At 41.8% G+C, this 26900-nt stretch overlaps 1 protein-coding gene across 7 annotated transcripts in view; it reads left to right on the plus strand.

The window, feature by feature from the left end:
* CD86 (CD86 molecule) overlaps positions 1-20665 on the plus strand; it is a 62840-nt gene extending 42175 nt beyond the window's left edge. For 5 of the 7 annotated variants that reach the window (XM_036018170.1, XM_036018171.1, XM_036018169.1 and 2 more), the window contains 5 exons: positions 6786-7121; positions 9328-9636; positions 12684-12839; positions 17946-17991; positions 19283-20665. In XM_036018170.1, the coding sequence (XP_035874063.1) occupies positions 6786-7121; positions 9328-9636; positions 12684-12839; positions 17946-17991; positions 19283-19379 (944 nt within the window). In that variant the 3' untranslated portion in view covers positions 19380-20665. The remainder of the gene's footprint in view (positions 1-6785; positions 7122-9327; positions 9637-12683; positions 12840-17945; positions 17992-19282) is intronic. The other 2 variants (XM_028504859.2, XM_036018173.1) reach the window with 2 other exon arrangements.
* Positions 20666-26900: the final 6235 nt, after the last annotated feature.

Here is a 26900-nt window from a genome sequence, read left to right on the forward strand (position 1 = left end):
TGAAGCTGCCCTTGCTTAGGGGGAGGATCAAAAAATCCCAGCCCTGCTACTGTCTATTTCAGTGACCTTTGGCTGATTGCATCAGCTGATTTACTATAAAGTTAATGAAGCTTAGCTGCTGGGTTTCTCACTTGCACAAGCCCCCCTAAGATTCCATGAGGGGACTTAGCAGTATGGTCACACGTCTTGTGCTTTGTTAAAATTTTCAAAAGTAAGATATTTTAACCAGAACAAGTTGAGCCCACTGCCTCTTTTTATTGTGACTTTTCTCATTTTCCTCTGGGTGGGTGGTATTATAATGGCCATGGGCATTGTGTACTTAAATTCTGTGCTTTCTTTCTTAAAGAGCACCCCCTCCACACACACAAACATAAATTTTAAAAGTGTCAGGCCTCATAGACTTGGATCTTCCCTATTTGCAGCTCCTCTCTGAGTTTCATTTTCTTCATCTGTTAATGGATTGGTGGAGGTTCCTGCCACACATCCTGTAACTGGGTGCCTTTCATTTCTCCTGTCCTGCTTCTGCCTGCTGCTCATTTACCCCACCCTTAGCACTGAGAGGGAAGCCATCTTACACACACATCCTGGAGTGGGGAAGCCAGGGAGGGTGAGCTGAGCCTACGCTTGGCCATAGCAGCATGCAAGCTGCTCCTGACTAGCCAGCCCAGTCATGAGTTCAGCTCTGGCTGTAGCAGGTCTAGACCTCCTCAGCCACACCTGTGCAGATCCTCTTTGAGTGTTTTCGATAGATGGTTCAGATGGTTACTGACAGTAGCAAGTGGGGAAATCATTCACTGAGATAGAGGACAGGAAAGTTTAGAGGGGAGGGATGGAATATCTATTGCTATCTAAACAGCAGTGTCCAGCAGGCAGTTGGATATCTGGAATTATAGTCAACATTATTGACTAAAGATAAGCACCTGTGAATTATTAATTTATATATTTGGCAGTCGAATCCATGCTTATCTGTCCTTGCGATTTTTCCTTCTTTTACTAAAGGAGAAAATCTAGAGAGAGAGAGAGGAGTAAGGAGATCACCAGCAGGCACTGAAGATAATCAGTATTTAAGGAATGATCATAGAACATTGGCCAGGGGGGTCAGAGATCGGGAAAGAATAGGATTTCAAGAAGAGATGGCCAACAGAGTGGTCAACATTCAACAGAGTGGTCGAATAAAACGAGGTCTGGAAAGACCTCTGAATTTGGCAGTGGTGGGTAGTCACTGACAACCTTTGCCAGGGAAGTTTCAGCAGTAAGGTGGGGGACAGAGGCTGGGAGTGAAGGCAGCAATTGCTGCCTTACTCTCTCAGGGAGTTTGACTATAAGAGAAAGAGAAACTAAAAGCTGTAGCACAGAGGACCACTGTGAGCACAGTGAGCAGCTCAGAGGTCAAGCTGAGCAGGCAAGAGACTATATAGATTTGTAATGTCACCATTTTGAATAATTGAATAATTTCCTTCAGATACATAGATCAAAAGCAGAGTGTTCTTTGAATGAATTCTGCACAAAGAGGCAAGTTTACTGAAGTTGCTGGCAAGAGAATGATTGAAAAGATATACTATCACTGTGCTGTCCAATATGATAGCCACTAGCTGCATGTGGCTATTTAAATTAGTTAAAATTAAATAGTATTGAATATTCAGTTTCAGTCTCTAGCTACACGTCAAGTGCTTGATGGCTCGATGGTAGCAGCTATTGACTTCCACATCGGTCAGCACAGATACAGAGCGTTTCCATTGTTGCTGGGCTCCTGTGGAAAGCACTGAACTATACAGTCCAAACTGGATAGATGGAGTTAACAGAGACAGGTGAAGTAATTGAACAAATCTTGGAGAAGATATGTTGTGGACAGAGGTACGTTGAGTTTTAAGGTTCTTGGAGCAGAGCTGTTCTTGGAGATGAGGTCAGGGGGAGAGGGGCTGCAACACAGTCTGTGGATGAAGATCTTCGAAGTGGAAAAGATCAAAGAACTTTCAGGCAAGTTTGTTTGGGTGACATCATCCTTGCTGATGTCACCCAAATTCACAGTAATAATTGTTTGAAAAAACTTTGCCTCTAATGCCAAAACGCTCAGTGAGCAAGGAAATGATGTCGTCGCTGTAGTGGCTGACAGCAGTGACGGAAGCCCTTCAAAGGGGAAGGGCATTGCTCAAGGTCCCTGTGAAGTAAGATGAACAAGCAGTGGCTGGGGCAAGTAGAAGCTTTTGGGTAGGACCAGATTTTAATGAAAGCATAACCTTGGGGGAAACATTTGATGAAGAGGTAGAAGATGTAGTTTATTACAATGGAGTGAAGTGATGTGGATCCTGGCTGGCAGGATCTGTGTGTGTTGTGGATGTGATAAGCAAATTCACACAGACTGCAGAAGTCCTGTGGAGAAAAAGGGACAGCATGGCTGCTCTCTAAGTGAGAGAGAGGGCTCCAACCCCTGCCTGGACAGGCTTTTGTTGCTTTTCTGAGTACATTACACTGAGGATGGTCCTCATTTACTATGCACAGGTTCACTGCAGGTGATTACCTTTCACAGATAATGAAGGAAAGAATGTTGCTAATTACTTCAAAGAGAAGGATGTTGCAGACCGAGGGGAAAGGTGGTTGAACCAGTTGCACTCCATATTTGGGGGGTTTAGCACAGACTTTAGGAAGTTACAGTAAGCACTTGCTGCCTCAATTCAGGGTGAGAGAGTTTTAGCAAGAGCAAGTCTCATAGCAGCCTAGGCACAATGCAGGCCTGATTCCCCAGGGGAGATCCTATCCCCAGGGGAGTGGGTCCTATGTGCTGGACCTCACTCCCACTGTCTTTTCTGAGTAGGAGCTGGGCTACATTTCTCACACCACGCAAAACAATTCCCTATAATGAAGCTTCCTGAGGGTAAGGGTGGGGCAAAAGTGGGTTTACAGTTGTGAGTTTGCAAAACACAGAGTTTACTCTTGTATTATTATTTATTGATTTTTATATGAACAGCTGTAAACCTACTTTCACCACTCCCTGTACAGCATTGAAGGAAATTTAGTAAAAAAAAAAGGAAAATTCACGAGTACAGATAAGTATAGTAATATGAATGAGAGATAATCCTTCACTATAAAAGACATGTATTTGGTGTGGTAGCCAGGTGGAATCAGAGACCTCACAAGGTTAGAAGACCATAGCTTTTGTGTGACAGTCAAACAGCATATTGCTCAGGAAGCTCTCAAGTATCCTTTGAAACAAACTCCTTTAGCTGTTTAGTGAGTTATCTAGATGGATTCTTGAGTGCCTGGCTTTTGATATCATCATAGCAGCCAGTTATAACTGGACTGGGACATATTACCCAGGTGCTGGGAAGGAGAGAATCTCAATGTTTACCCACCAATGGAGTCCCAGTGAGTCTAGTAGCTGGGTGGCCTAGGGTCTGGTGTCATAAGCGGGGGACGAGGGGAGCGGTGCTGAAGCCACTTAGGAAAAAGAGACCTTAAGTAAGTCTTTCCCATATAGTCAGGGGATTAGGACGCATAGCTCTGATGATGTCATGGAAGCCAATGGTGGTGAGGAACTATGGAGTACAAATTGTGAAAGACTTTCAGTTCCACCCAGAATGGGCTTCAGAGTGATTTCCACCCCAGAGTAGAAGAGAGGATTTGGATGGAAACCAATTGTTCCTGTTATTATCTCCTCTGTTTCACACTTGAGACAGAGGTCGAGATCCTCTATTATAGCTTCTCAAACTGGAACCTTTGTTAAAATGCAGATTCTGACTCAATAGGCCTGGGTGCAGCCAGAGCTTCTGCATTTCTGAGCAGGCTTTCATGATGCTGAAGACTTTAGAACACAGACCATATATGTTTGATTGGTAGGTGAGCAGGGGAGCAGTTAGATGGGTGGGAAAAAAAGCCCTTTTGGATTGAGAAGTTGGACCAGTCTGAGGGAAGAGAGTGAGTGGGAAGGAGAGAAGGTATGGTGAGGCTCATCAGAGAAACAACCATAAATCAAGAAGGCAGAAACCTAAGGCTAAGTCATTTCTAGGCCCAGAGGGCACAGTTGACCTCTGAGTAATAACATAACATTGACTGCTAACTGGCAGAATTTCCAACTGTGTTTGGTTTCTCCATAAGGTCATTTGCCCTATATCATATGGAAAGTTGTTGATACAGCCCGAATCAGTTACCCCAGAGATAGCTGCTAAAAGCTTTAACAGTAGGTGGCACTCTTATCTTGTCATTCAGTTTAGCAAAGGAGGAGCAGAAGCCTCAGGACACTTTCCTTAGGTCCCCCTTTCACTGTTTCAGGTACCCAGGTAGATTTTTCCACTTCCCACCAATGTGAGACTGTATCCTGTATGGATGCTGCATTTTTATACTTTCAAGTGGTTCACAAGGTTCTAGTGAGCAGAATATAATGGGCAGAGTGATTCAAATTCGAGCCAGCTCTCACTGATGCTTGAAGTCCTCTTCCCCTCACATTCAAGACCACTTCCAACCCCCTTAATTATTTGTTCTCACTGGGCCATTCTGCACACAGTTCAATTTTTCCAAGTGCATGTCATTGTTATTTGTCCTGCTACTTTTTCTTAAAAGAAAACCCATTGATCAGATCAATTTAACTTCTACCACCCTTCAATGAACACCTCAAAGGAAACTCCTCTCATCTCTCATCAACCCACCCCCCTTTTCTCCTTAATAAAGTTCTGAACGATGAAGGTTTATTTAGAGCCCATCTTAAATTTCTTCCCAAAGTGATATCTAACTTCATATTAATTAAGAAACAGCACTTCCCCTCATCCCTACACTTCTCACCTACCACTAATATCTTGCCCAAGTCTCAGTAATTCTGTGTCCCAGAATAAGTCCTATAAAAACTCTGTAATTGATGACATTTCTTAATTTTTATTTTTCAATTACCATTTACATTCAATATTATTTTGCATTGGTTTCAAGTCTGTAGAACTGTGGTTAGACAGCCATATACTTTACAAAGTGTTCCCCCTGATATTTGAAGTACCCACCTGGCACCATGCATAGTTATTACAATATATGAAGTGGGGGTCAAAAAAAACTGGAATTATCTTCTGGAGGGTGAGCCCTTGTAATACAGGCTCCCCCCACTAGGTGAGTGTTCTAGGAACCCATCTGTATCAGTGCACCAGCTGGCATTGTTGTGAGAGGCTGCATTCACCTTCAGTGAATTGTTTTTGAAGACCCTTTCAATGTATTTTCCCATTTCATGATGGGTGATTTACAAGTTCATCTGCCCACTGTGCCGAGTGTTCAGTAGTTTTTGACCCAAAATGGCATGCCCCCCTCCTTACTCAACCCATCTTGCCACGAGCAACACTTTTTTTGTTTCCTTGGATGAAAAGTCCTCAAAGGGAAATATTTAGCCAACATGGAAAAAGTGAAACAAAAAATGGCTGAAGCACTAAAAGGCATCAAAATCAAACAGTTCAAAAAACTGTTGAACAGTGGAAAAAACATCTCAATAGGTGTATTGCATCAAATGGAGAATATTTTGAAGGTGACTGAAGTTTAAACGTAAGAATATGTGCACAATTTTTTATAAATAAATCACAGGGTTTTTTGGGGGGTCTCCCCTTGTATAATTAATCACATTTAAGGGGCTAGATAGCCAAAATCCCTTCCACAACTCCAATATGTCCTTGGGGATGGAACCCTCTCTTTGAACTTGCCCAGTCTGTCCTCTGGGGGTTGTAAAAATTTCCAGGGCAATGCATACAGGCAACAGCAAGTTTATGGTAATTGGGGTTTCCCCAACACTCCAAGAGCACATCCTCACCTTTCAATCTCTGATTCATTTCCAGCATTTCATTCATGTACCTTAAATGGTCTCTGACCACCACAATCCCCAAACAACCATTGATATTAGCCCAGTTCTCTTTCTGATCCCTGAAAGAGCTTAGAGAGGTCAGTGAGCCTTGGAACTGGGCCATATCCTTGAGAGAGTTGGCTGTGAAAACTGCAGTCACAAGGGAAGCTCTATACAGGGAACTATTTACATCTCAAAGCAGCTACTCAATGTGATCTCCAGCTCTTGAAGCATAATGAAAGAGAGGGGATCAAATTGTTACCATTATCAGAAATCTTGTCAGTATAGCAGGCTAAGGAATAAGGGGATGGGGTGGGAAAGGGAGAGCTTTTGTTGATGGTCTAGAACGGGGGTGTCAAACTCATTTTCACCAGGGACCACATTAGCCTCGCTGTTGCCTTCAAAGGGCCAAATGTAATTTTAGGACTGTATAAATGTAACTACTCCTTAATACTTAAGTGAGAGCTCAGTGCTGCTGCCAAGTAGAAACAAGGTGCCGGGATGGATACAACAAGGTAGAGGGCCTGATTCGGCCTTCGGGCCTTGTGTTCGCCACCTGTGGTCTAGAAGTAATGGAGCCTGTAACAGCTACAGAGGATCAGTGTTCAGGTTATAGGAAGGTTAACAGATGGGTGAATGAGTTGTCCAGCTACTGGTTTTCCCTGTTCTGGGATTTAAATTCATAGACCCATAGCCCTGGAAAGATCCTTAGAACATTTGGTTTGCCCCTTCATTAAACAGATAAGGAAACTGAGCCTCACAGCAGTTGCCGTTTACACAAGGCCACACCCATTTAGTGAGCTGTAGTGTGAGATGAAAAGTCCTATCACCAGAAGCCAGTGTGTGTACACAGTTCCAGAGTTCAATGTCAAGTTCTCCAGTCCCATTACTGCAAGAGAGCATCTGAATATTGTTGTATCAAGAGAAATGGAGTTGTTGTCCCCTCTTGTTTCTTCTTCCCCAATTTCCACCTTTCCTTTTTTAGGTGTTGCTTCCATGAAGAATCAGGCGTATTTCAATGAGACTGGACATCTTCCCTGCCACTTTACCAACTCTCAAAACATAAGCCTTGGTGAGCTGGTAGTATTTTGGCAGAACCAGGATAAGTTGGTTCTGTATGAGTTCTACAGAGGCAAAGAAAATCCTGACAATGTCGATCCAGATTACAAGGGCCGCACAAGCTTGGACAAGGATAATTGGACCCTGAGACTCCACAACGTTCAGATCAAGGACAAGGGCTTGTATCAGTGTTTCATCCATCGCAAAGGGGCCAGTGGATTGGTTCCCATCCACCAAATGAGTACTGACCTGTCAGTGCTTGGTATGTTGTCAATAGTGTGTTCCAATCCCTGACCTTCTAGATGAGACTGCAGTGAGCAGAGAAACAGTGGTGGGGGCCGGGGATGACCCATAGAGAGAAGGCACAGGGCAGCCCTTTCTGGGAAGTCCATGTAAAGGTAATGCAGTCTTTGGTAGTAGAAAACTAAAAGTCCTTTGTATTTTTTATCATTTGCTTATGAAAGATCAGTAAAAAACTGCTTTGGGGTCAAAATAGAGCTAACTGAACCAAGGTGATATGGCTAAGTAAAAACCATGGGTGATTTGGCCATTACTAAGTTTATATAACCATATAGGCCTCACATCTCTTTTATGTTCATTGTCTCCTTTGGTCCAAGATTTCTCACCCATGGAATTTTTGCCTGGAGCCCCTAATGAGGGTGACAGCTACCTAATTTGGGTTTTCCCTTCAACCTTCCAGAGGTTGTTTATGAGTTGTTTGCTGCCCCACCCTGAGCCTGGTGGACAGAAGGGAAATCACCCTATGTACACAGCCTAAACACTGGCAAGCCAACCCCTTTGTTTCTCCAGGCCTTGGAAAGCCTAAATGTTACTATGGATTTCTAAGATTACAATACAATAAAGTTAATTATTTTATTTTGGAATACAGGTCTGTCAATTTTATGTATAGATTTTGTAACCGACACTCTAAGAAGGATATAGAACATTTCCATCACCATAAAAACATTTCCTCATGCTATCTCTTTCTAATCGCACCCTCACCACATCCATAACCCCTGTGTCGCATCCTATAGGTGGGTGTTTTTGAGAACATGCTGTGAATGGAGCCACTGAGCACATAACATTTTAAGACTAGCTTCTTTCATTCAACATAATGTCTTTGAGATTTCCATGTTGTTATATGTACCAAAAGTCTGTTTCTTCTGATCACTGAGTAGCATGCTACTATTTATCCTCACTCAAACCAAGAAAAGACATCGGGTTGTTTTCAGTTTGGGGCTATTATGAATAGAGCTGCTGTAAACATTCGTGTACAAGTCTCTGTATGAACATAAGTTTTCATTTCTCTAGGATAGCTACCCAGGTATGGGATGACCAGATATAGACTAATTTTTGATGAAACTGGAAAAGGCAGATTAATACCAATTCTGAAACCACAGAGTAAAACAGAGGTAAAAATAGAAATAGAACAGGAAGTTGCTCCCTTTAAGCCCTGTGTGATTCAAAGGAGGCTGCAGGGCTTTGAGGACATTTAACCAAGTGCTAAATAAATGTTTTCAAAGTGTAGTCAGGTACTATAAAGAAATGTGGTGTGTCTTAGGTGGGACACAATCATTTTCAAAAAATTTTTAGTGGTTTTATATTTATTTTGATATATATTAGAAAAACTATAAGTAACTTATATAACCTGTGATTTCACAGGTATTGCTAATAGGCTTACAGTAGGTAGTACTGTGGCACTCCACCTTCTACAGACCACATAAAGTTACAGGCAGAGTGTTTAAGCAGTGTGTTGATACAGCAAAACTTATACACGTGGCATGCAGATCACTCAAGTTTCCAAAGCAATATACTAAATTATACATTAGCATGTAGAACCTGAAAATGACCTAGTAACTCTGGGAGGGTACCAAGGTGTTTGGCTGACAAAGGGACTAAGTGCCAGTGATCCTCAACAGTCATAGCAATCTGAATGGCAAACAAGGCAAGAGAAGCTCTGTCATGTGCAAAACCAGTATTCTGAATATCTAAAACCAAAATCCCCATCCACTCACATACCACCATCTTGTAAGGGTTTCTCAAAGAAACCTGGTGGAACTGTAGCATCTTTTCTGTTCTCTTGGTCTGGCGACCTGGAATGTACCACATGGGACACTTGGGTCCTAAAGTCAGACCACTTCTCCTTCCAGACTTTATTTCTTAGAGAAGTGGCCTCATTATAAATCTTTGATGACTAAAATTCAGCCCTCCTATCACTCAGACAATGTCCCCTTGATTTGGGTAAGCAGGAAGTAAGCATGGCCCCAAATTCCATTCTTAAAAAATAAATGTGGGGCCATTATGTGGTCCTCACCATGGCCTGAGGTCCACAATTTAGACACCCTGAGGCTCCCAGGTATGCCCCCCGAGTTCCCAGATCAGGTACCTAGTCATCTGCTATTTTCTTCTAAATACAATTTAGACTGATTTTCTCTCTCTTTCTTTCTTGTATCTCTACTTGCTTTCAGCTAACTTCAGTCAACCTGAAATAATGCTAACTTCTAACAGAACAGGAAATTCTGACGTCATGAATTTGACCTGCTCATCTGCACAAGGTTACCCAGAACCCAAGAAGATGTTTTTTCGGCAAACAACCATGAATTCAACTACCGAGTATGATGCTGTCATGAATATATTTCAAAATAATGTCACAGGATTGTACAATGTTTCTATCAGTTTGTCTTTATCAATATCCTCTGACAAGAACGTGAGCTTCTTCTGTGTCCTGCAACCTGAGCCAACACAAACACAGCTTCTCTCCCTACCTTACATTATAGGTAAAGTGGTTTCCCAAGGCTATTTCTTTTATCGGGTATTATATGCAGATGGTTATGGCAAATCATCCAATGTCCCTTACTTGCCAGGAAATCTCCAATTGAGCTATTGTATACTCAGCAGGCTCCTGTTTCATCTGAGTGTGGCAGGGTCCAGGAGGCTATAACCCTGTACTGCACTTGAGGAAGCATGTACTTAAGCCCTGAAACTGACCCACTCTTTTGGGCTACTTTTGGATAGACAGTTCTGAAGTTTAGGTCAGAAAATACAGGCTTCCTCTAGGCTAGAATTCTACCACTCATACACACATGCACACGTGCACACACTACATCCACATAGCACTTGTTTTGAGTATAGAACCATTCTAGACATTGTTGGTTGCAGGGATGAAAACTAAAAGGTATAAGACAGACTCTCTGCCCTCAGGGACCTTCCAATAGAATTAAATTCTCATTTGATGTCCATACATGAAAATCTGGATTTTAAAAAGATTGGATTGGAATCTAAATTATACTCCATGGAAAGAAGTTATAAATTTAAATACAAAAGTGACTCTAATTAGGTTTATAGGCAATCAGACATAGGCAAGTTCTTGAGGGTGAGGGAAGTTTTTCTTTATTTTTTTCTTTCTTTTTTCTTTTTTTTTAAATATTGACACCATCTCTTTTTTTAAAAGATTTTATTTATTTATTTTTAAAGAGGGAAGGGAAGGAGAAAGAGAGAGATAGAGAAACATCAATGTGCTGTTGCTGGGGGTCATGGCCTGCAACCTAGGCATGTGCCCTGACTGGGAATCGAACTTGCGATGCCTGGTTCGCAGCCTGCACTCAATCCACTGAGCTACGCCAACCAGGGAGGGAAGTTTTTCTAAAGGAAGTGGAATCTTATAACACAATAGGAGAAATAATTGGACTTAATGAGTGTATTGAGGTGATGACAGGTACTCAGACTTCTGGTGGCTTCCTGAACAGGAAGAAAGGTTTTGAAACAGCATTCAGGCTTAGAAAGTGAGGGGTCTGCAATCAATTAGCAGTATCCAATGTGGGAACAAATGGTAATGGTGGAACTCAGTACATGTGTGTCAAAAGATCCAGAAGCAGAAGTTCTTGTGGCATGTGGACAGTGTTGTACGGAGACCAGCCCAGTTGGAGAAAAGGGCCCACTAATAGGAACCTGCCATTTTAAAGTCATGTCTTTGCCCTTGAGGAAATGCATCTGTATTTGAAACCCCACCTTTGAGGAGTAGTAACTGCAAGATTCTTTCCTGGAGTAAAGGCACTCTTCTCCCAGACTCTCGCTGTCACTGCTCATTCTGATCCTTACCACACTGCCCTCCTCCACCTATCTGCCTTCTGCTTGCCTTGGCCTCTTCTCCAGCTCAGGGCCCTTGCTTTGTCCCCTGCTAAGTGATCCTTCCAACTACTTGCTTCATCCTCTGGCTTTGTTGCCTCCTCTCTCTTGATGTCTCATTGTTAAAACATAATTTGTCCTGTGGGCACATTGTTACATACAGTCCCTGGGGCCAGTTCCTACCAGCCAACTTTACCAGTGGGCCTATTCTCTCTCCCCATGCTGATGTCCTCCATTCAAACACCTCCACCTCTGAGGATCGAGTAAATGGTGAGGCTACCCAGCCCATCTGGGTTGCTTCTACTATTGCCTGATAGAGGCCTCTCCCAAGCTATCCCAAGTTCAGCACCTTCTTGGAGCCACCAGTCACCACACATGGCATGTCCTGGGGCCCTCTGCCACAGCCCCCACAGTCAACAAATGAATAGGGCCTTGCCACCACTATAGCCTCATCATGAACCACCTTTCTGCTACTTCTCAACTCCTACTTCAGAAACGTTTCAGCTCTGGCTGCATCAGGAAGATGGGGCTTGCCTCTCTGTGTCCCTATTCTGTGGTTAATCACAGATAGGTTACACCCTGAGCCAAGGAACCTTTTGGGTGTCAAAATGCAGTAGTCTCCATGTTAACAAGTATAATGCTCCTTTGCTGGGAATGCTAAACAGGCATCAAGTGGGATGAACTTGGACAGACTCAAAAAGTGTTGAATAAGACTTGCAATACCTCCTCTTTGCTAAGCTAATGGGAGGTCAGCTAGTCCTATTTTCCTGTAATTTAGAATTAACTACCAGAACTATTTCCATAAACGTTTACAAAGTGGGCCACTCAGTTCTAAGTTTTTCCCCCAAAGCCTGTTTTTCAACCTCCTAGGAACTTATGAGTCTCCATGCAAGGAAATAAGTCTTGACCTCCCAGGAGCTGATTCTGAACCTGATACCTCATGCCATGAAGAGATGGCAAAGTTTTTCTAGTGGGTAAAACATGCTGACAGCATACCTGAGGAAATCTGTGACCTCAGTGTGAAAAACAAACAAAAACAGAACTGGAGGTGGGAGGCCTGTGAGGAGGTTGTAATATTTGTCCAGGTAAGAGGTGTCTGGAGCCTGGTCTTCAGATGATAGTGGATGAGGTATTACCACAAAGGAAACGTCAAGGCTTGGGGCCTGACTGCACATGGGCTGAGGAAGCAGGGTGTCACATGATGACTGTACACTCAGAACCTTGGCACAGGTAACTTATCCAGATTCCAGAACCAAGGGCCAAGTTGACCTCTTCTAGTCATAGTCATTGTTTTCCCAGTCTCCAGAAAGTAAGGGAGATCAGTCCAGGCATTTGGCCAGAGGCACTAGCTTGGTTCTTAGTTAGCTGTCAGGGAGACTGGGACTTTCAATAACCTCAGGTTGCATATTTCTAGCTCTCCTGGCAGTAGAGCCCTGGGGCAAAACTGGCATGTAATTAAGAAAAGAGGGGGAAAAAGAGCAGTAATTATAAACCTTTTCTTTTTTCTTTTAAATTTTTTATTATATATATTTTAATAGCTTATTTTTTATTGTATTTTTTCCAGAGCCATTTCTCCACCTTATACCCTCCACCTCCACCCCTCCTCCCCCCTCACCCCACAACCACCACACTGTTGCCCATGATTAAAGCTCTTCTAATCAAACTTCCTGGCTGATCAAAAACTTGTGGTCATTTTTAGGTGCAAAGCCAACAGAACCACCCCAACCGGCCCGAGAGCCTGTCGTTGTGACTGCATCTGTGCTTATACCGTTGATCATCTTTCTGTGTGGGGTGGCTTTCTGTGTAAGACTAAAGAAAAGGAAGAAGAAGCAGCCTGGCCCTGCTCATGAATGTGGTGAGTCAGTGTGTGTCCTCCCTGCAGAGTGTCAGTGAGTAGCTACTTCCCTACCTGCCTCCTACTGGAGCTCCTTGGCTGAGCCCAGACTGGCAAAAAGTCAGCAAGTGCTTGGAGGAAAAGGTTTCCCCTCAGGATTTGTAACCCATGTAGTTGGGACTCAACAAATGATAATGTTGCTCTGGATTTCTAGGACAGGCAATATTTCTAGCCTTAGGTTTACAATATGCTTCTGGTTTCCAGAAAAAAAAAAACAGGTTATTTCTTACTTTACCCACCTCCCTTCATAAGGTTACTGTCAGAATTCAATGAAGTAAAATGGTGAAAACACTTCCAAACACCAGTGGCTATAGGCCTGGTAGTGGTGTCCAAGCAGAGGTGTTAGGTGGGAGAAGGCGGGCATTAGATAGCCATCAGGTGTGTTTTCTCATCTCTAAACCAGGTTTCCTGAGAGGTCAGATGAATAGTTCCCCACTGAATTTTAAAAATATTAACTTTTATCCATTACCCAGTACTACATATGCATTACTAAATATACTGGAAAAAAATCACCTATAGTTTCACGAGTAAGAAAAAAAATTATTGTATCTACAACATTTTAGTATAAATCTATGTTATTTTCCAGAAGTAGCATAATATTCTAAGGACTGGTTTGGTTTTTTTTACCATTAGAATAAAACTCTGTCATGTTTTTTAATTTTTTTGTATTAAATGTAGAAAGAAAATATTCAAGGTCATGAAATGGCTACAGGATAGTCCATCATGTGGATATACCATAATTCATTTAACCAACTCCGTGTTGTTGGACACCTGGGTTGTTCCCACACTTTTCACTGATGTAAACAGCGCTGCACTCAGCAGCCGCCCCATATCTGCTGTAAAAGTGGCCTGTGTTTGATTGGGGAAAGGCGATTCCTGACATTAGAATAACCCCTGTATGTGGTTTGGGCTGGTTTGGGCAAAGTTTTAAGGTAAAGTTGGACTTTATCTCAGTAATTGCCTCTAGTAGAAGTTTGGTTGGTGTTAATAACTAAGATTCTTACTCATGGTAAAATAATGCTTTGGGTCAGCATCTTATTTAAGATTTCAGTGTACTGATTTTAAGATCTATCTAGAAAATGTCATTAGTAGACACTCATTTCATCTTACTATATTTTAAAGATTTAATTAATTTATTTATTTATTTTAGAGAGAGGGGCAAGGAGGGAGGAAGAGAGGGAAAGAAACATCAATCGGTTACCTCTCGCACATGCCCCAACTGGACCTGGCTTGCAACCCAAGTATGTACCCTGACCAGGAATTGAGCCGGCAACCTTTTGCTTTGTGAAATGATGCTCAACCAACTGAGCCACACCAGTCAGGGCATCTTACTGTAGTTTTAAAACAGGAAATTAGGGAGTGATTATCCAATTTCAATAAGTTAATATAAAGCATATGGCAGAGCAATTTGAACTGCTAAAGTAGGGGGTGCACTGAAATATTTCTATGATATAGAAGTGTAAAATTCAGTGCACAGGAGCAGATGCAAGGATATACCATGCTTGCCCAGGCTTTGACTTTTCAAGGTGAGATATTTGAGCTTCTCTTTCTTTTAATCTCATTGCCTTTAGCATTGGCTAAATGTGCAGAAGCAACCTTCAGTTTGGGAATAAACTGTCTCCTAAATTTGCTTTCACATTGGAATGATTAGCTTACAAATGAAACAAAGAAGAAGGAATGGAGAAAAAGAGAATTAAGAATGTTTCTTTGCTCAAGAGACAATCAGAAAAATTCAGGAAAACAGATAAGGTAGTTAGAGAGGAGGATGTGTGTGTACATATGAGTACATATGAGATGGTCCAATTGGGCTATGTGATAAAAGGCAGAAGGCAACAAGAAGGCAGCACATACATGACCCCCCAAGAATGTGCTAAAAAGTACTGGCAGGAAAAAGTTGTTTGGTCAATCACCTGTGCCGGTAAGTTTGATCAAAGAGAAGAGCTTGATATCACTGGAAGAAGGGAGATGTACCAAACAACTATGACATGTAATATGAGATGTTTGTAAATTTGGCTTCAGCAATGTCTGCACTTGCTTTGTGGATACCTCTGGCAGTGGCTATATGATAAGCAGAATAACAAGGTGCCTATCTCCTATACCCCAGAATCTAGAATATTTTCTTACATGGCAAAGGGGACTTTCATATGTGATTAAGATACTGATCTTAAAATGATCAGTATCATTTAAATCACTTAAATTATCCTGGATTATCCAGGTAGACCCAGTCTAATCACCTGAGTCAGGGAACCTTTCCCAGCATGGTTAGAAAAATGAGAGGGAAGGAGAGATCCAAAGCTTAAAACAGGCTCAGCCCATCATTGCTGGCTCTGAAGATGGAGGAAGGAGCCGTGAGTCCAGAAATGTAGGCAACCTCTAGAAGCTGGAAATGATCTTCAGCTGAAAGCCAGCAAAGAAATGGAGATCTCAGTCCTATAGCCACAAGGAACTAAATTTTCTGACAGACATCAACAAGCTTACTGATAACCTGTAGGAATCTCTCCAAAAGTGGAGCTTCTTCTAATTGAATATTAATCCTTTTCACTGTTTGTTCCTAATTATAGTGTTTTTTCCTCAACCACACATATTTACCCTGTTTTGTCTAAATTAATAAAAGGGAAATGCCATGGTTATTCCAGCTCATTCTAATCTCTCTTCCCCTTTCCTTCTTCCTCTTCTCCTCCTCTTCCTTCTCTCCCTCCTCCTCCTTCTTCTTCCTCTCTCTCTCTCTCTCTCTCTCGTTTTGTCAAATAAGGCACATAATGCATGAAAAATTGCCATTTTCAATTACTGTCTTTTCCCAGTCAAAAGCTACCCTGTCATCTCGCCCACCAGGGGAGAGACTCAAATAGCTCCTTCTGAGGTTTCGTTTCCTCGTTTGGATTTTGCGTGTCATAGTGACCTAGCAACAGACAGTTTTTATTTCAACTTGCCTCCATCCACCAAACCTTAGAGTCTCAGCTTTTTCAGAAATGATTTCTTAAAGGGCAAGTGCGTTTCCCAAAATAAATCATTTTAATCACCATTTAAATAGAAACCTTCACAGGGCTTAAAGACTGAAAGTTGGTGATATCATTACATCTGCCCTTAAAAATGCTAAATTTGCCATCAAATCCAAAAGGTTAAAAAACTGTTTTTATTGTCTGCTTTCACTTTAAAATAGAAGTGTTTTTTTTAATGGTGATGATTTTGCCATGGTTATAAAAGGATAATTTATATTCTGCGTCGGTCTAAGACATCTCAAATACTGTATTCAGCTATAAGCACCATTATTTTTCAGAGAAACTTCAACGAAATTAGAACCTAACCTGATTTATTGTATCTGGAAACTCAGTCAAATAAGAAATAGCTCAAGTAACTAAAGGTGCTTAGCCAGAAAAACAGAAAAAAGCCTTGGCAATGATACAAGTACTGCCTACAGATACCTGAGGAGCTGCCATAGGGTGCAAAGATCTTTTTCTTTTTCTTTTTTTCTTTTGATAAATTAAACATAAAAATGAAAAAACATTTTTTATAGCTTTAGCTCCAAGGCTGATGAGCTGGCACAACTCCAGGGACCCTGTTCACAGGAGGGTTTGTGACTAGCGCTGTTGGAGTGTGGAGAGCAGTTCGGGCCTGTGTAGCTGCAGATAGTGGCCCTGCTCAGGCCCCCAGTGCTCCCACCTGGGGCAAAGATCATATTTAACTGTGGCTCCAAATGGTGTATAGTCATACAATGAAATACTGCCAAGCAAGGGAAAGGAATGGACCACTGGTAACATACCACATCGTGGATGAATTTCAAAAGCATTATGTATGCTAAATGAAAGACTCCAGGTGGAAAAAGACTGCACATTTTATGATCCTACTTATATGAAACTCTAGAAAAAGCAAAACTCCTGTGACACTGAGCAGGTCAGTGGTTACCAGGGGATGGGGTGGGGGAAAGGGGCAAGAGGAAACTTTGGGGGCTTATATAAGTGTTGTATATATTGGATATGGTAGTAAGTTACATGACTGCATACATAATGTTAAACTCACCAAAATCTATATGGAAAATGATTGAATTTTATTGTATATTAATTATACCTCAATAATGCTGATTATTGCTCAACCCTGTGTGCACATATGAGAACTGCCAATGATAGAAAGGGTTCAAAATGTCAGGGGGGCTGTTGAAAGGATTCCTGAGGTCCCTAAATTCCTCCATAGGCACCCAGGTTAATAACCCCCATGGGAAGGCTCTGAGTGGAACAGTAGCACTGTCAGGAGAGTCAGCCTAGAGGAATTTACACTCCAAGGCGCATCAGTAGTAAGTCCATACCAGTAGCAACTCAGACTTTGAGAGGTCCAGGAGCTAGAGATTTCCAGCCTGGGCCCATCCACGCAACACTGCGCTGTTGGTAGTGTGAGCTGGCGAACCCATTTCAGCATCATCTTCAAGATTTCCTTTCCTCCTAAATCTCATTTTCAGAAAAGGATTGGAAACTCTTTTCTTTCTTTCTTTTTGTTTTAAGATTTTATTTCTTTATTTTTAGAGAGGGGAAGGGAGGGGGAAAAAGAGGGAGAGAAATATCAATGTGTGGTTGCCTCTCGCACACCCCCTGCTGGGCACCTGGTCCACAACCCAGGCATGTGCCCTGACTGGGAATCAAACCAGCAATACTATGGTTCACAGGCCGGCACTCAATCCACTGAGCCACACCAGCCAGGGCTTCTTTTCTGGTCATTAAATGATTGCTAAAACTAAATGTGTTACCCCTTCCACTAATATTTTTATTTTAGCAAAGAGTAGAGTTGTAAGTAAAAATCCTACTTCTAACATTAGAACTGAAAGCACAGTGAGCAAATGAAGCCTTTTACTTTTTGGATGCAAGGAGCTCCCTCTCAGCCCCCTTGAAACTGCATCAGGTAGCCATCAATTTCGTGTTATATGTGACATTAAGGCTACCGTGTCATTAAGGCTACAATGTAGCCTTATAGGCTACAATGATTTTTCTCTGAGTCCTAGGACTTTGAAACCTCTCCATACTTTCCCTCTGGTAATGTCAATGGGCAATACACTTTCTGAGGCTGTTTGCTCTCTTGCAGAAGCCATCAAAGCGGAAGGGGAAGAGAGTAAACAGACTGACGAAAGGTGAGTCCTGACCCTACAACATTGTTGAAAGACGTCTGATTCCCAGAAGGTCTATAATTTGAGTAGGCTTTAAAAAACCTGAGGCACGCTGAGACTCCCAGCAAACATGAACTAATGGAGAGGGAAAGGGGATTGAGACTAGTAGAATCTGGAGGAAAATGTCGTAGTTGTAAATGGGTGGCAGGTATCCAATGCACAATGCTCAGTCATGGCCAAGTGAACTCTCAGTACCAAAGGGGTTTGATGTGGTGAGCATGGGCTACATCTTACTCACAATGGTAACCTCAGTACCTAGAAAAGAGCCTGGACAAGTGGGTAACCTACATGTGTGAATGCTCATGAGTAAGTGAGGAATGATAACACCTTCCATGTAGCTTCTGCACCTTTGAAACTTCTGTGCCCTTTGCTTGGAATATTCTTCTGCCACTTCCTCACCTCAGTCTTTAGATCTTGGTTCAAGCAGCACTTTCTTAAAAACCCTTCCCAAACCAGATTTAGTCAGTCTATGATAGTATCATGTGGATTCCAGCCATTTTTCTTATAACACCAAGTATACTAATAAATGTGTGTAATTGTCTTATTAAACCCTATAAGCTGAACTAATGGAACTCTATAGAGGGCAGGGATCATATCAGTTAAGCTTATCACTGTGCTACCAGCACCCAGCACAGTGCCCAGCATACAGTAGGTGCTCAATAAATATTTGGTGGAAGAATGAATGTATGCATGAAGGAATGCATGAAGATGCTGGGTGATCAGTCCTTTTACAACATGATGTAATCAGGTTGTCCATACCTCCAACCCCCCTTGAGAAACTGAGCTTCTCAAGAATATCAAGGCTCTGGCTGCATGGTTGTGGGGTCAAAGCAGCCCTCAGTGAAGAGCCTGGTCACAGAAACACATTTATGACCCCAGGGTGCCTAGGACCCAGAGTGCCCAGCACTTATCTGGGTACACCAGTCACTATGAGTCTAGGGATCCCGGTGGTGAGCCAGGGTGCCGAGATCTTGCCTGCCCTGCCCTGTTGGGCTCGGTTCAGAAATGGCCCAGAAGACCCTACAGAGGGAAGGCAGCAGGGACTCAGCATAGGGCAAGGAGAGGCCTATACAAAAATAAAGTGTAGTTACTGAAGGAAGAGGGTGGATGACATGCTCTCACCTCTCTCGTCAGCAGCCTGTTTCCCCTCACTGCTATGGCAATGCTGCATGTTCCTGGCCCTGTCATTGAAATCTAGAAAAGGAAGTGGCTCTACTGGGAATTCTGACCCAATTCTCTTCTTTTGTTTTTCCAGAGTAGAAAACCGTGTACCTGAAAGATCCAATGAAGCCCAGTGTGTTGTTAACATTTTGAAGACGGCCTCAGGTCACAGAAGTGCTGCACACTTTTGATTAAAGAGGAAAGTCCATTTGGCTATCCATTTTTAAAATCACATGTGGATTGGTTCCTCTATTTTTTCCTTTTCTAAATTAAACTTATTGGGGTGATATCGGGCAATAAGATCATATGCTTCCCTTTTCAAGTTTTTGACTGACCTTTTTATTGTCTCTCTGAGCCTTCCCAGAGGCAAGAAAATACTATGGGAATAACAACAGGGGGCACTAGGGCCCCCTCTAAATGAAATAGCTTCTCAGTAATGCCAGCTCTGCTCCCTATGCCAGGAGCAGATTTTATCTGCTTCTTTTGTTTTCAGAGCACACCGAGTGACTCGTGGCTAATGTCTGGGAGGACTAATGCTTCCAGTATCATATTCAGTCTCTTTTCTTAATTTTACAAATTGTGTTTTCTGTAGAATTCCCATTTTCTGGAAAAGTAGCTTCTGTCTACTCTGGATTCTGAGGTAGTGCCTCAATCTATCTCACATACGTGTGATGAACACCTACCTCTTCAGTCTAAGTGGAAACTTTATGTATTATATGGCTTTATAGTTTTAATATTAACATTTCAAAATACAAAGAAATATGTATTATAATAATGTAATTACAATGCCTCGAGAAATGTCTACGCTCTGCTAAGGAGTTCTTGTTCTTCAGTGAGGGCCAGTAAGGAAAGTAGTGGCCTACTGTGCTGACAACAATAACCAGACAAACTCAAAATTTGGGAGACTAGAAGAGGCAAAGAAGGAACCATTTCTATATGGGCTGTTGGTAATACTGAGGAGGATCTGCCTGCCTGACTTGGCAGAGAGCACTGGATAAAGCAGAAGAGTGCTGTGCATCACAAACCCACTTCTCTTCTTGGAAAAACTGATTGACATGATGACCTGGGGCATCTGTGCAAGAGCCAATAGAGAGACTACAATACTCAAAAGAGAAAAAAATGAAAGATCTTGACCAACAGAGATGCATATAAATATTCAGTCTGTCGAGTCCTTCAACAAGCCTTGGGACAAGCAACAGATGGACAGTCTGTCCAAATGGACAGACTTAAGATGGACAGTAGTTTCCTGGGTGGTCGGTGAGGTGTTTTGATGATACCAGGTTGTTCTGATGTTTCACCTGCTGAAAGCAGAGCTTGGGGGAGAGAGCTATCATGAGCTAAATGGAAGGAGGCTTATAAGTCTTCCAACTAATGGCTGAGAGACAAAGGGCTGGACTAAAGTTTGGAAGACCAGGATGCAGATCATCCAGATGTTAATTTTATATGTATATAAAATCATTATGTTGTAAACCTAAAACTAATATGTTATATGTCAGTTATATCTCAATTAAAAATGTATAAATCCAGGGAAATTCTGGGGGGGAACTGACTTCTTCACCAGTGGATCCCATGTACCTAAGACAGTACCTCAAAACTACGTATTTAAAAGTTGAATGAAACATTAATATGTCCTCTTATAAAAACATCCCTGCTTGGTATACTAAATTCTCCAGACCTTCTGAGTTGTAAGTCTGGGGAAAGGAAAGCCAAGAAAGGTTAAAAGGGGCCACTAGGTTTATAACAGTGCTGACATTACTGGTGTTTGCCTTGTACCAGAGACTCTTCTAAACCTTTACATTTATTACCCCACTTACTCCTCATAATGACCCTGGGATGTCAGTATTGGAATATCATGCCCATATTGCTGCTGAGGCACAGAGAGGTCAAAGCAATTTATCCAAAGTCTCTAACTTAGTAAATGACAGAGATGGGGAAAATTTTAAAAAGCACCACCGCTCTTCCCCTTCATGTCCCAGCCCCATGTTTTCTGGCCATAGGAGAGACACCATTTTGGTTGGCTGCAGGTTGAGTGCCTACACCACTCCTTACATTACAGTAGCTCAGCCCTCCCAGGTGGTGCCTCCAGAAGACTCAGCACTGACTCTTCTGGAAGCCATTCCATCATTTCATAAGGCTAGAAGCTATGGATGATGAGGCACACAATCTGACCAGTGAAAATGGGTTTTTGGGGAAGTGAACTACAATTCCTGCCTCCAAATCCCCCTGCTTTGCCTCTGCTTATTATTTTTTTGCAATTCACCATCCTCCCTCCGCAATTCTGAAGCCAGTTTCACTCATTCAGTGCCCTCACATACATTAATTAGCTCAAGCTAGAAAGCACAGTCATTTCTGACTACTGCTCTCTGAACTTTCCCTCTACACCCACTGTCCACCTCCACCATACTACCACATAAGGTAGTACCACACCAGTCCAGGTAAGGATCCCTCCAGCTTCAACATCCACCCCTTCTTTTCTCAGTCATGCTCTTATGTCCAAGAACATGACAACACCACCCACCTGACCCCAGTCCACTATGTCTCTTACCCTGCATTCTGTCCAAAACATCAAAAGGAGCAAGGAGGTAAATAGTGGAAAAAAGACCTCTCTCACATCCCTTTGTCCAAAGTCCTGCGCTGTCCTAGCCATACAGAGGCAATTCCAATCTCCAGCTTCTTATGTATCTTTCTATAGACACACTATGCCTATATATAGTGTGTGTATATAGGATATATATACATGTATACACATATATACATGCACATACATGTATGTATATATTTTAATGTGTTATATATATACATATATATAATGTATATATATGTACATATATTCCATATATGTACGAGGTCTATCCAGAAAAAATCCAACCATCATTAATATAACAAAAACTGTGTGACATCAGTATAACCTGGCAGCCAAGGAAAGTGGACTAGAATGTGCATGCGTGAACAATGGCAGCTTCACTGTACTAGTCAGTGGGGGTGGTAGAGCCATTGAATGAGCTTGTGTACTGTGTGGCCATTGCATTCAAAATGACTGAGTGAGTAGAGCAGCGAGTCTGCATCAAATTTTGCATTAAGCTTGAACATTCCTCCACAGAAACTATTCAGGTGATTCAGAAGGCTGTAGCCATGGGAAACTGATGATTGACAGCTTCATCATGATAACACACTGGCTCATGCATCACCTCCTGTGCAGAGTCTTTTGGTGAAACATCAAATCACCCAGGTGACTTGGCCCCCCCCTACAGACCAGATTTGGTGCCCTGTGACTTCTGGCTTTTCCCCAAATTAAAATTACCTTTGAAAGGAAAGAGTTTTCAGATCATTGATGACATTCAGGAAAATACAATAGGGCAGTTCATGGAAATTGAGAGAATTGTGTGAGGTCCCAAGGTGCCCACTTTGAAGGGTACAGAGGCATCATTGTCCTATGTACAATGTTTCTTGTATCTTTTATCTGCTTCAATAAATGTCTCTATTTTTCATATTACATGACTGGATACTTTCTGGACAGACCTTGTATATTCCCCTTATTTGGTCAGAATTGGTTTTCTTCTACACTCAAGCAACCTGAACAGCATACACAAGGTTCTTGCTAAGGTGATCAGTCTTTTATTGAAATCCTTCATATTATTAACATACTTCTTTATTGTATCAGTTTTCAGTCTCACCCACATGCCAGCATTCTTGTTGATCTTATAATAAAAGTCAGGTTCTGCTGGCCTTCACCATGGCTACCTGTGTACTAAAGGAAGAAAAATACAAACAGATACAATACAAAAAGGAAGAAAAATCCTGCACTGTCCTTAGACACAAATGTTTGAACTTGTTCCAATCTGAGCAAGTTTTATCCTAGGTTTAGTGGATAACAGTCACTCTGAACTGGATCTCCTGTTTCCTGCATTTTATATATTTGTCTTTCTTTGCTTATTCCCTCACTTTGGTTGTATATATCCACCAGTAGCTTTCTGAAAAAGGGATGTAAGAAGTAAATTTAATGGGATTTTTCAACCTAAGTGCCCATCAGTAAATGAATAGATCAAAAAACTATGGTACATATACACAATGGAATACTATGCAGCAGAAAGAAAGAAAGAGCTCCTACCCTTTGTGACAGCATGGATGGAACTGGAGAGCATTATGCTAAGTGAAATAAACCAGGCAGTGAAAGATAATACCATATGACCTCACCTTTAACTGGAAACTAATCAACAAAACAAACAAGCAAGCAAAATATAACGAAAGACATTGAAATTAAGAACAAACTGACAGTAACCAGAACAAAGAGGGGAGGGGATAATGAGGGGAAAAGGTGAAGGGTTTACAGGAACAACTATAAAGGACACATGGACAAAACCAAGGGAGGGAGTGTGGAATCAGGGGAGGGAGGTCGGGAAGGTTGAGGTCATGGGGAAGGGAGGGGGGAAAGGTGAAGACTGTACTTAAACAGCAGTAAAAATCAAAAGTATTTAATAAAAAGGAAAAGAAAAATATAGTATATTTTATTGATTATGCTATTACAGTTGTCTGAATTTTTTTCCTCCCCTTTATCACCCTCCTCCCTGCACTGCCCCATTCACCCTCCAGCATCACCCCTCCCACCCACAGTTCATGCCAATGGGTTGTACAGTTAAGTTCTTTGGCTTCTTCATTTCCTACACTATTCTTACCTCCCTACAAATCATGCTTCTTATTCCCTGTACCTTTCACTCCCATTTTCCCCTCCCCTTCCCCACTGATAACCCTCCATGTGATCTCCATTTCCAGGATTCTGTTCCTGTTCTAGTTGTTTGCTCAGTTTTTGTTTTTTAGGTTCAGTTGTTGATAGTTGTGAGTTTCATTGTCATTTTACTGTTCATATTTTTTATCTTCTTCTTTTTAGGTAAGTTGCTTTAACATTTCATACAATAAGGGCTTGGTAATGATGAACTCCTTTAACTTAACCTTATCTGGGAAGCACTTTATCTGCCCTTCCATTCTAAATGATAGCTTTGCTGGATAGAGCAATCTTGGATGTAGGTCCTTGCCTTTCATGACTTTTGAATACTGTACTTCTTTCCAGTCCCTTCTTACCTGTAAGGTTTCTTTTGAGAAATCAGTTGATAGTCTTATGGGAACTTCTTTGTAGGTAACTGTCTCCTTTTTCTCTTGCTGCTTTTAAGATTCTCTTTATCTTTACTCTTGGGTAACTTAATTATGATGTGCCTTGGTGTGTTCCTTCCTGGGTCCAACTTCTTTGGGACTCTCTGAGCTACTGGACTTCCTGGAAGTCTAGTCCCTTCACCAGATTGGGGAAGTTTTTTTTCATAATTTGTTCAAATAAGTTTTCAATATCTTGCTCTTTCTCTTCTCCTTCTGGCACCCGTCTTATTTGTATGTTAGAATGTTTAAAGTTGTTCTGGAGTTTCCTAAGCTCTCCCCATTTTTTTGACTTCTTGTTTCTTCATTCTGTTCTGATTGGATCCTTATTTCTTCCTTTTTATACAGATTGTTGATTTGAGTCCTGATTTCTTTTTCTTCACTGTTGGTTTCCTGTATATTTTCTTTTATTTCACTTTGTGTAGCTTTCATTTCTTCCTTCATTTTGCAACCTAGCTCAATCATTTCTGTGAGCATCATGATTACCAGTGTTTTGAAGTCTGCATCATACAGGATGTCTATCTCCTTGTCATTTACTTCTTTTTCTGGAGTTTTGATCTGTTCTTTCATTTGGGCCATACATCTTTATCTCAGCACACCTGTTATGTGTAAGGGGCAGAGTCTTAGGTATTCACCAGGGCAGAGCAACCCTCTTTGCTGCATTGTGGCACTGTCTGTGATGGAGGGGTCAGAGAGAGAACAATGCCACTTGCTCTGTTCTCATCCAACTTTCTGTGACTTCCCTCAATTCCCACAAGTGGTTTGTATCCTTTGAGGTGCTGATTCGCAGGTGGAGAGGTTTGTGTACATTTTACGACCCTGTGGGTCTCACCAATGAACTGTCCTGTGAGGCTGGGAGTTTCTCCTGCCACCACAATCTTCACAGATTTTTTTAAAGCCTGGGGTTTTGAGTCTTTAGTTTCCCACACCGAAACCCTGGGTTTCACAGTCCATCTCACTGCCCTGCTGTTCCCTTAGGTTTGTCTGCCTGAGAATGTGGGATTGCCCACACAGTCCACCAGCTGCTGCCTTGCCTGCCCCAGTTCACCAGCCGCCACCTTGCCACACATCCTTTCTACCCAGCAGCCCCTCCTATCCTCTGGATGAAAGTTTCTTTAATTCCTTGGTTGTTGGACTTCCATGCAAATGTTTCTCTGCCAGTCCTGGTTGTTCTTTGTTTTTAAATTGGTTGTTATCCTTCTTTTGGTTGTGTGAGGAAGTGAAGCATTTCTGCCTATGCCTCCATCTTGGCCGGAACTCCTAAATTTAATAAGATTTACTGTATCTGAAAATGTCTTTATCTTACTTTCTTACTTAATCATTGGTCTTGATAAAGAATTTAGAGTTAGAATTTGTTTCCATTGTCTCCAGCTTCCAGTGTTGGTCTTGAGATATCTATAGATATTCTGATTCCTTACCTTTGGGGGGCTTTTTGTTTTGTTTTGTTTTAAACATATTTTATTGATTATGCTATTACAGTTGTCCCATTCCCCCCCCCCTTTATTCCTGCACACCCACTCCCACCCACATTCTCCCTCTTTAGTTCATGTCCATGGGTCGTACATATAAGTTCTTTGGCTTCTACATTTCCCATACTATTCTTAACCTCCCTTGTCTATTTTCTGCCTATCATTTATGCTACTTATTCTCTGTAACTTCTCCCCCTCTACACCCCTCCCACTCCCCCACTGATAACCCTCCATGTGATCTCCATTTCTTGGATTCTCTTCCTGATCTAGTTGTTTGCTTACTTTGTTTTGTTTTGTTTTGGTTTGGTTTGGTTTGTTTTAGGTTTAGTTGTTAATAATTGTGAGTTTGCTGTTATTTTACTGTACATATTTTTTATCTTCCTTTTCTTAGATAAGTTCCTTTAACATTTCATATAATATGGGCTTGGTGATTATGAACTCCTTTAACTTGACCTTATCTGGGAAGCACTTTATCTGCCCTTCCATTCTAAATGAAAGTTTTGCTGGATAGAGCAATCTTGGATGTAGGTCCTTGTCTTTCATGGCTTGGAATACTTCTTTCCAGCCCCTTCTTGCCTGTAAGGTCTCTTTTGAGAAATCTGCTGATAGCCTTATGGGAACTCCTTTGTAGGTAACTGTCTCCTTTTCTCTTGCTGCTTTTAAGATTCTCTCCTTATCTTTAATTTTGGCTAATGTAATTATAATGTGCCTTGGTGTGTCCCTCCTTGGGTCCAACTTCTTTGGGACTCTCTGAGCTTCCTGGGCTTCCTAGAAGTCTATTTCCTTTGCCAGATTGGGGAAGTTCTCCTTTATTATTTGTTCAAATAACTTTTCCACTTATTGCTCTTCCTTTTCTCCTTCTGCTACCCCTATGATTCAGATGTTGGAGTGTTTGAAGATGTCCTGGAGGTTCCTAAGCCTCTCCTCATTTTCTTGAATTCTTATTTCTTCATTCTTTTCTGGTCGAATGTTTCTTTCTTCCTTCTGCTCCAAACCATTGATTTGAGTCCTGGTTTCCTTCCCATCACTGTTGGTTCCCTGTAGATTTTTCTTTTTTCACATAATGCAACCTTCATTGCTGCCTGGGTCTTTTTTGTGCTG

The sequence above is a fragment of the Phyllostomus discolor genome, chromosome 2, assembly GCF_004126475.2.
Source record: "Phyllostomus discolor isolate MPI-MPIP mPhyDis1 chromosome 2, mPhyDis1.pri.v3, whole genome shotgun sequence".
In the NCBI taxonomy this organism is placed as follows: domain Eukaryota; kingdom Metazoa; phylum Chordata; class Mammalia; order Chiroptera; family Phyllostomidae; genus Phyllostomus; species Phyllostomus discolor.